Here is a 10,721-nt window from a genome sequence, read left to right on the forward strand (position 1 = left end):
TAAAAAAGTAAAACGTTTCATTTTGCAACTTGTTCAGCATCTTCAATTCAAACCTTCTCCAATACCTCTGGGAGAAAAAGAGACTTGCTTAAATCTACATGCAGCACATTGAGAATCCTCATCCTTGTTCAACTGCCTAACAGAGGACAAGCTGGCTTTGTTAGTCACTTCGCTGGGCCTGGAAGAAATACAACCCATCTCACAAGTTCACTCTCCAAAATTCAAGAGTGTGAATGGAAAGTAAAAACTGTTCTGAAAAGAAGCGGCAATAAAAAAAGTTGCCGCAGCAGTAGGAACTCAACTCTGAGAAATGAATCACTTAAATATATTCTTAACTAACTTCCAGCCTGACTAGGTAAGGATGAACTTACAAATCCAACCATCTGCAGAAAAAAATACTTCAGATGAAGATACTATCAAGTTTTCAAAAACACAAGCTTGTGCCATCTGCATGTAGCAGGAGGAAAGTACAAGACAATTATCCACCCAGGAATCCACAGCAGCTCTTCAAATAACCCCTCTACCTCCAACTGCATGCTGATAATGAGAAACAGTTCACAATCGTAAGTCATTGATAGCACTGGTGATCCATTAATTTAGTATACCACAGCAGTCAAGAGTACAAATCATCACTTCAGATTCAGTTTTCATGGCAAGAATTTGACCAAATGGGAAGACCAACTGCAAGAAACTAGATTTCATCAGTCCAGAGAAACCCAAGTGAGTCTTTGAAATGTGAGGCAAATTTTTTTCACTTACAAAGGACTCAATTCTCACATATTTTCCAGGTATTTATGTAAAAAAACAGCAGTCAAAATAACGAGATGACAGTTCAACTGGAAATGCAACTTCACATTACTCACTGCAGATCTCTTGGGAAGACCAAGAGTTTATTTTTTTCTATCAAAGAGGAAGAAACCAGGGCCATTCTAAAATCCAGGCACATTGTACAGTTATGGTTCAGTAAAAGGACAAGAGGTATATACAGAATTTAATACTCCTCTGTCCAAATTAAGACTCACCTTCCTTCAGTGCCTTATCCATGTTGTGAGAAATGACCACTCTCCTTGTCTGAACTGAATCATGGGAGCTTCCAGACCAATTACTCTGAAATTCAAAGAGAACATTCATAAGAAAGAATGAATTTTTAAGAAGTGACAAAATAGAACTGGAATTTAAGGTGATCATACTCTCATCTGTGTGTGTGTGCGTGCATGCATGTAATCTTTGCAACATACCAGGCTTCATTTAGCTTCATAAAACACTTCAAAATAAAACTGAAGCCATTAGCTTTCTTACAGTAATTTCAGTTCACATTGTTTCAGGCTTCTTCCTTCAAAAACATTTCTGGGCACTCCATTTTAAGCTGCTGAACAATACAAACATTGGTCTATTTTGAAGTACTACTGTGCAAACAGGTGGGTGGATGAAGAAATGTTTTTCAGTTGGCATACAGAGTTCTGTGATTCACACTGTCCCTATATAGATAGGAGTATAATTAAAATCAGAAATAGAAATTGTCCTTATTGCCACTTAGCTTACCTCAGTCCTCTTCTTGGGAATTCAGTCACACAGAGACACAAATAACTTAAATGAGTGGTAGCAGATGACTTAAAAGGGAAGAAGAGTTAGCTACCCAGCTACACCTGTCCTTTAAGAAAAGAGCATAGCTGCACTGCAAAGAGACAGCACCTCCCACACAAACCCCCAGTGACTACACCATACGCCAACAGAGAACATGAAAGCAGTATAAACTCCAAGGAGGGTTTAAACAGAAACACTCTTTAGGCTTTTAAAAGGCCATCATTTCAGCCAATTTGCAGGCTAACGCCTAGTGTATTTTGGTCTAATGTTATCCACGTAATACAGACGTGCACATGGTCTCATACTGGCACTAGCCAAATTGTTCACTTCAAAAGTAGCTTAACTCTAGCTGAAATAAGAAAATTAGGAATACCGAGCTCTCCTCATATCTAAGGTGCGGAAGGCAAAGGGATGAGGTCAGGCTCTTCTCAGCAGTGTGTGGTGATAGCACGAACTGAAGCATAGGAAGTTCCACACAAATGTGCGTGGGAACTTCTTCACAGTGCAGTGATGGAGCACTGGCACAGCTGCACACAGAGGTGGTGGAGTCTCCTCCTCTGGAGGCGTTCAAGACCTGCCTGGATGCCTACCTGTGCAACCTGGGCTAGGGAGCTGCTTTGGTGGGGGTTGAACTTGATGATCTCTACAGGTCCCTTCCAACCCCTGCAATTCTGTGATTCTTTGATTCTTGCATCTTCTTACCTGCCTCTCAATTTAGGATCTCTCTACAGTAAAGAGCACAAAACAAATGCTTTAAAGGAGAATCCACAATTGCAACGTGGTCCCGCACAGTAACAGCATGATGCAATGCACATATTTCCAGGAAGCTGGCTTCCTACACCATTGGATCCTTTCACAATTCAACCATGAACATTATAACACGATGGAAAACAACAACAGCAGCAAGGTCCCAAGCTGCAGCAAATGAGCATCTGCTCAAATGCAGCAGCTGTGAGCACAAAAATAAAGTGGCAGCTTACCTTCAGAAGGCCTCATCCACACACAGGTATCTCCAGATACCCTCACCTCCACTGTCAACCCTTAAATGAGGTCTGGAAAGAGGTGGATCCTGGCTCCACCCCTTCTGGTCACTCAGGTGTATTGCATGCACTTGAGCTCCACTGGGCTGGCCCTGCCTTCCTTCCCACCAGGTGCTCAATCACCAGTTCAAGCCATCTCTTAGCCCTTCCACTACAAACATTCACATTGAGAACAAACCAGGACTATTGCCTCAGCATCCAACACTTCCCTGAGATGTAACCTCACATTTTGGTTTGCAAGAATATATTTTGCTGACAGGGTTTTCTAAGGCTGATACATCTGACTTTCAAAACACACGGATTTATTTATTTTTGTAATGAGAAGCTGGTAACAGCAATGTTTACAATTAGAAAGTTCAGGACAAGTGATCAAAGAGGACTTTAAACAGGGAGAAATGGTTATCAGCATTAGAAACAGTGATTTTGCACCTGCACAAGTGTAATTACTGATGGAAAAAGGGAGAGGCACGACATGCTGGATTTTCTGAGAAATCTTCTATACCAAAACATTGTATGCAATGACAAACAGAAAGGTACAGACCAAGCAAGAAACCTACCTTCCTCTTTGTTTAAAAACTAATTTTCAATGACAGGTGAGAATCTAACATATGAATAAACACAACTTTTAATGCATTGGAGTGACATAGGCTGGGTTTGCTCACACATAGGGGGGAGGTAATTTTTTATCTTCAGCTACCAGATAAGAGGGTAAAGAGAAGGAGTTATTATTTCTTGCAGCTGTATAGCACAAGGGGCACAGGACAGAGGCTAAAACACAGGGAATTCCCATCAGATAAAGCAAAATTACTTTAATAATGAGGCTGGTCAAATAGAAGGACAGCAAGCCTGAGAAACTGCAGAACCTCCACCCCTGGAGAAGCTCAAAGCTGAAAGGGAGAAGGTACTGAGTGACCTGATCCACCTGTGCCCACTCTGAGCAGGAAGTTGGAATAGATGACTTCCTGAGATGCCTTCCAACCTGAACTGTTGTACCATTCTTGATGATCCTTCAGAGACCTGGGGTACTTCACTTGGAGGCTGAAAACTGACCAGATTTTAAATGGAGCAATGAAACAGCTGATCAAACTCCTTTTTCCTTTCAGTCTTATGAACCTGCATTTAGCAAAATCTATTACCTTGCTTTAAAAAAAAATAAATCTGTTTCTGTGACAATAATGATGAATCAGCTGAATAAACAGGCATGGATAACATATGGCAACAGCCACCTTCAAAACAACAGTGACAACCTGCTAACATAAGCTCACAGCACCTGCAATAACAGAAGGTCTTCCAAAAATTCACACTCCAAACTCAGCGTTATCAACTGAGAGAATATGAAATCCAGCTGATCTCTTCCCCCTGGCAGATGTTCCTCCCACCCATCTCAAGTCAGATGGATGTATGCAGATGTCTCAGCCCATGGAGAACAGGTTCAGCTAGAAAACCATTACTTAAGTGTTTTCATATTTTTCTCTATGTCACTCATCCACAAGAAAACCGTGCTATGTTTCATGAAACTGCTGGCATCACCCTGAAACAAAGATGTCTGCAAATGGCATAGCTTAGCCTGAAACTCTCACTTAAATGCTCTCATACCCAGAATGTTCCTGTTGGTCCTGACTCACAGTGGTGCAGCCTCACGGTGTGCTCCACTCCAACAGAATTTACTGCCAAAGAAGAATGAGAGAAACCAGACTGAAACTTAAGATTTGACAAAATAACTTACAAGCTGTGGGAAGCACAATTGGAAGGTACGTGCAAAGAATGAGGTTGCTAACAAATGCTTCCTGGAACTGCTTACGTTTTCCTTGAACTTGCCTTTGTTTACAGCCTGGATGAAAAAAAATAAAAAGATAGGATGTGTACATTTCCCAGAGATTTCTGAACAATATTCATTGTTCAACACTTTTGAGAATGATTTCAGATGCAGAAAACAACAGTCTGAAAGGACCAGCTAAAACCAACCCAAGGTTGGTCATCAGCCAGACGTCCAGGCTAACTAATATCACAGAAGGCTTCCATGAATTCTCAAGAAACGTATACAGTCCCAGTGTACAGAACAACATCACAGTCTCTCCTTTGTTAAGATGGTGAGAACCCACATCCCTGACTCTGAGGTCAGAAGAGCCACGTGCTACGGAAACTGCCCAGGGGAGCCAGAAAAGCCTGCAGACTGCTGCCTCATTGCAGCCCCTGCCTGACAGTCCCACGTGCCCATTCCTACCCCTCCCTCCCACGGTTTTTCACCCCACAAAAGAGGTTTGTTCTGCCTCTTTCTGACACAGAATCAGAACAGATGCAGAAGAAATTGACCCATTCATCTTATTAACATTAATTTGTTCTCTTCTGCGGCGCAAGCTCAACTGATGAAAGAAGAAACCATGGGAAAAACAACTACCCAAACTCTCCACAGACACATGAACTTGTTTCTCTTAGGGCTGTTCACCTAATGGTTTTTCACCACATAAGGTGGTGGCCTGGAGAGGACATCATATTCAACTAATTGCCTTTTCCTTATGAAAGTTTTGCTGCTCTCCTCTGCAGAACACAAGAAATTAACACCTGGCAAAAGAAGGAGCTCAATTAGATTTCATTTTTGGAGCATTTGTTAGAGGTGTATGGCATTTTCAATCCCAAAGCATACCTTGCATGCAAGATGCAAGCATTCTTGACCTTATTACAGTTTCTGGTTCCAACTTTGGGACTCGTGTGTCAATGACCCAGGCACTGAGCCCACCTCTGCTCTTACTGACCGACTCAGTGCAACCCATGTAGCAGGAGAAAGTCCATGAGCAACAGAAAACAACATCAGAAGAGAGCTAAAGTACTTTTCAAGTAAGAAGCAGTCCCCACAAAGGTACAACCCACCAGATTTGCAACAGAATATGAAATGCCAGTCTAACACAACACTGAGAAAAGGAAACGTTAAGCTCGACGCAATGCAGATGTGAAAATAACACTAGATGCAACAGAAGAACAGAGAGTAGTACACCACAACAAGCCATCTCAAAATAGGCAGGAATGAATAAAAAAGCAGAAAACTAAGGTTACTGACTGCTAAGGGATTATGTGAGAAATAAATTCAAGTCTGAAAAGCATTTTGTTTCCTGAGATCAGTCTTCTGTCAGAATAAAATTTACGCTTCATAGTTGCATGTGCAGGTAATTGTGATCCTGGCAGGACTTCCATTCTCAACCAGCTTACAAATTCCTATCCATAACAGGCATTCCTGGAGTAAAAGCATTGATGCTACAGGCCCCAGAGTGCAACTGCTCACAGAACTACCGCCGAATACTTGAGGCTCATGCAGCATATATTTACAGTTCTAAAATATTCCTGAAACTGGTAGGCAATGCTACCCTATCTCTTCATTATTTTAATTTCAGGACTTGCATAGTAATACATCTACCTGTGTCATCAAAAATGAACTGCTAGACTGCCTATGTAAGAGAAATCACTAAGAACAAAAATATCACATCCTCTGTTTTGTTGAAAGTAAACGAAACTGAAACATACCCTCCTTTCAGTGCAGAAAGGATTGATAATCTAAAAGAACAACCATTGACCAGAGCATTTGGCAGTAAACCCAGGAGAAGCTAAATCTAGCATAACAGAACTGTAGTGAGCAGAAGCTGCAAGGACTAGCAATAACACCAGCAAAAACTGTGCAGAGCAGAGCTCTCATGGTATTCCGTAATGGGACAGAAAATGAGACAGACTGGAGGACACACTTGGTTTAAGGCAGATTAAAATAAATAAATAAGCAGCAACAAACCATAAATACATCTGAAGACTTATTAAGATGTAAAGATGAAAACAGGAAGGAAGTAGGCAGTTTTCCCTCTCCCTCACAGCTGCTCCAAACTCCTCATTACCTCAAATGCTGCCTTGCAACAAGCCTGAAAATGAGGCCCACAGATGGCAAATCTGCTTCCTGCAGCTTCTGGGGCTCCTGCTAGCTCACCTTCACAAGCCTCATCAGATGGCAAGCATCCAACAGTGAAGCAGGCTGAAACTGCCTGTCCTTTGCCTCCCTTACCTGCCTTGAAAAGCACAGATTACACACAAATAACTTCCAATAATCTCATTATTCAACCTTCTATGATATAAAAGAGGGTTATCTTCGAAAACATAATTAAATATATTGTTATAGTGGCTGTGAACTCCTGGCAGACTTACATAAGAGTGCTACCTTCCAGAATGCTGAGGTTTCGGTCACTACCTGACCCAAAGAAAAAAAAAAGCTTTACCTCACTTTAATGGCAAATCCCAGAAAACCTCAAGTTCTTAAACTGCCAGTCCTGATCATATGACACGGCCAAAAAAGTTTCTCTAAATTAAGTGATAAATATTTCTAAGAATGGAGAGCTGCTAAATAGAAGCAAACAAGAGTGATCAAACATGTCAGGAGCTAAGTTTTAAAGAAACACTGGGAGCCCTGGAAATCACAAGAAACTGAAAAGCAGGACAACAAAATCAGCGTGCCCTCTTGGCTGAGGAAAAACCAAGCTCAGATTTATGGCTTTTGTTATTGCTGTGAGGCAGACCACATAGATTGTTCCTGATAAAGAGTACTGTTCATTTCATCTGCATTTATAACACAGCACCAGAATTTTATAAACAAATTCTTGGGTTTTGCATCCCTTCCATACAGATAAACCAACCACCATATTCAGAGTTTTTGCTTTGAATCAGTCAGATTACTATGCTGCTAAGAGAAGTCTGTCCTGCCAGTTTTGTTTTGTTTTTTGGCAAAAGTACAACTCACACTGGAAACGTGGGAAAAAGCATTCTCCTTCCCACTGCCACAGTCAACATGATTCTTCTTCACAGGAGACAAAGCAATCTCCTCTACCACTATGCAAGTTAGTGGTAGAGGAGCAGTGGCACAAAGAACAAGTCAGAATTTTAGGAGGCGACACGTCTAACAAGTCCTTCCCAGGCCTATCGTTGGCGTTAGCAAGGCTGCTAACACCAAAGAGAGAAGCCCTCTGGGATTTACACCTTGTAAATGGAGTCTGACTGGTGCCTTTTTGCTGCCTTGTACGTTGCTGTCCTTCTCCACCACAAATAATCTGGTCCTAAACCTGCTCCTGGAAAGGGCTGAAAAATATCTGACAATGATGTCATGTATGACTTCCATGTCACAATTCCACTGTTTAAATATGAATGGAAACTATTTACCAATACTACTAATTCCTGCAAAATATTATCATCTGTCTACGCATCTCTCCTTCTCTTCCTAAGAAGAATTATAAAAGAAACCAAAGCTTGTGGTCAGAACTCTCCTCTACAGATAGAGAAATGCGCTTCTTTGTGGCAACACAGTCTGCACACCTTTCTCTGCCATTCCCAGTGGTCTTAAAATGCTCTTACTGAGATACCCAACAGAACCCTTCATCTCTCAAGTTCCGGAGGGGAAGAGTGGTATTTAGGACAAAGCAAAGCAAATCTGAACGTACAGTACTGCATTTCCTCAACCGAGTTATTCGCTTGCACAAATAGATTCGTGAAAACCAGAAACACAAAACTCCCACTGTAAGTGCTTCAGAATTGGAGAACTCAGGAAAAGCTCAGTTTTTCCAGCATGGCATTAAGAGCTCAATCCAAGTTCCTTTGAAGTTGACTGAGTACTCCCACTCACTTCCCCAAGAGCTGAGCCTGACTCCCACTAGAGTAAATATTTATTGCTGTATGCTTTCTGTTTCCTCATATGCTAACCCCAATGTGAAAATCAAAGAAAGAAAAATAAACATTATCCTCCGTGTTTGCACACTTAAGAAACGCAAAAGAAGATTAGATCTTTAGGACCCACCTCCCCCATATATATATCTGTATATTAGGCCAAGAGAGGGTTCTTTCCTATTATTCCTGCTCCTGAAGGACAAAAGACATGACAACATTGAAGGCATTCTGGCTTTACTGTCTTCCTCACACTGGTTCCCAAAAGAGACAACACAGCACCAGAAGGCTCTATGAAAATGAGAAGGTAACATCTGAATGATAACAAGGAGCACACAGGCACAACAGGAACATATAATAACCTCACATTTCTACCCAAGAAAAACGTACAGAAGATACTTGGAAATAAGTCTCCACAGATGGCCAACACATCTATATGCTGCTGAGAAAGGCGCTATTGTTTCCTCTGCCTACATCATGCTGAACCAACAGTCAGGAAAACTGCTAAACATAAACAAAATCACCTCCAGAAAGAGTACTTCAAGCAGCTCAGGGACCCCGAAGCCATTTTTCATCAAATATATACACACATCAGCAAAAATGTACATCGAAGGCATGAGAAACCCGAGCAAGGTGCCTGGAATCGCAGCCAGGGTAACACAGCTGTCCTTTTGGGACGGCCCCTCCTTACAACCAGGTTATGCTCTGAGAGCAGCACAGGGAAGGGAGATGAACATAATTTCAACTGAATCGCAGAGATTTAAAAAAAGGAAGAAAAAAAAACCAAACAGAACAACAAAAAAACACCACACAGTTCCAGAAAGAAGGCTGCAGTGGGAGGGCACTGCTGCTTTGGCAGCGACTTTAAAATCATCGTGCTCTGAAGTAACAGCACGTAGCACAGGACTGCAATAAGCCCCAGCACCGCGTAACACAGCGGGCAAAGCAAGACTGGGAGTGAGCTGCCTACACTGACAACGGCACGGGCACAGAAAACACATCGGGCACAGAGACCGAAACGCCCGCACGAGTCTCCAGACACTTTCACCCCTGCTCGGGTGTCTAAGGCGTTACGGTTTTACACAAGTTGCGGGGGGGAGAGGGGTAGGGAGGAAAATTGCGATACACAGGGTTTTATATCCCTCCAACGCCGGGCTCCCCTTGAGCTGCTCAGAAAACACTCCTAAAGAGCAACAAGGAGCTCTAAGAACGGATCGGCGCACGTCAGAAGAGGTACAGAAAGCGCCCGCCACGGGTACTGCGGTGACACTGCCCCACTGACGACCGCCACCACCCGCCCGCAGGAGTGCGAAGGGCCCGACGCTCACCAAGCACCGGCGGCCGCAGGCGCACCCCCGTCCTCGCATCCTCCCCGCGGAGCCAAGTCCCGCTCCTCCCGCTCCCTCTGCCCCGCAGTCTCGGGGGCGCTTACCGGCGGCAGCGGCACGCCCGCGGCGGCAGGGAAGCTCGGCGGCGGCAGGCGGCGGCCGCGCCACAGCAGGCCGAGCAGAGCGCCCAGCGAGGCGGCGACGGCGGCGCAGCCCGCGTACAGGACGAGGCGGAGCGGCAGCAGCAGGGCCCAGCCGGGCCAAGCACCGTCCCCCGGCCCGGAGAGCTCCCGCCCCAGCAGGGCGACGGAGGCGGCCAGCAGCCCCAGCCCCGCCGCCAGCACGAAGCGGGACGCGCGGGGGTCGTCGTCCTCCTCGTCTTCCGCCGCCGCCGCCCCTTCCTCGCCGGCGGCCGCCGGGGCGCCGCGACGGCCGGGATCGCCGCCGGGGCTGGGAGAGCCCACGGGGCCGGCGGCGGTCCCCCCCGCCGCTTCGGGCTGCCCGGCCGCGCCACTAGCGCTGTCGGTTGCGGGGAGCATGCTGCTGCTGGCGACGCTGCGGGCAGAAAGCGCATCTCCCTCCGCGGCAGCCCCCCGCAAAGGTCGCCGTCGCCGGGGTCTCCCTCCGCCGCTCGCCGCCGCCACTGGCACCGCTGCGGCCGCCGGAGGAGCCGGCTCTCATGCCCGAGCGGCAGCGATGCCCGCCGGTGGGCGCCGGGAGCCCAGCGCCGCGGCGGCAGCAGGCGGGGAGGCCCCGCCGCGCCTGGCGGGTCCGGCGGGGGAGGAGCGGAGGCGGCACCGGGCGGGAGGCGGGGAAGCGCTGCTCGGCCGCCGCTGCGGAGGCGGGGCACGAGGAAAGCGGCCGGCGGCCCCGCTGCTACGGGCGGACAGACCGGCCGGGCTGGGATCGCTGAGGGTGTTGTGCTCTCTTTGCTCTAGCGTTCAGTAACTCCTCGGGGAGTTAAGCTTTGCTCTCTCTCTGCCACTCTCGCTAGCCACTCTCAGCTTGCGCTGGCAGCTCCTGCTGACTTCTCGGTTGTAGCAGCTGCCAGCCACGGCCGGAGTGCGGGCCTGGGTTTGTCCGAGAA

At 46.0% G+C, this 10,721-nt stretch overlaps 1 protein-coding gene across 1 annotated transcript in view; it reads right to left on the reverse strand.

Moving 5' to 3' along the window:
- The window catches only part of SNX25 (sorting nexin 25), a 58,566-nt gene extending 48,238 nt beyond the window's left edge, over positions 1–10,328 (reverse strand). Inside the window, exons 1-2 of the mRNA XM_065736538.1 lie at positions 9,739–10,328; positions 1,023–1,107 (exon numbers count right to left, since the gene is read on the reverse strand). Coding sequence (XP_065592610.1) covers positions 1,023–1,107; positions 9,739–10,173 — 520 coding nt within the window. The 5' untranslated portion in view covers positions 10,174–10,328. The remainder of the gene's footprint in view (positions 1–1,022; positions 1,108–9,738) is intronic.
- Positions 10,329–10,721: the final 393 nt, after the last annotated feature.

Source organism: Cyrtonyx montezumae, unplaced genomic scaffold (assembly GCF_038088225.1).
Source record: "Cyrtonyx montezumae isolate F1298 unplaced genomic scaffold, pur_monq_1.0 scaffold_2, whole genome shotgun sequence".
Classification (NCBI taxonomy): Eukaryota; Metazoa; Chordata; class Aves; order Galliformes; family Odontophoridae; genus Cyrtonyx; species Cyrtonyx montezumae.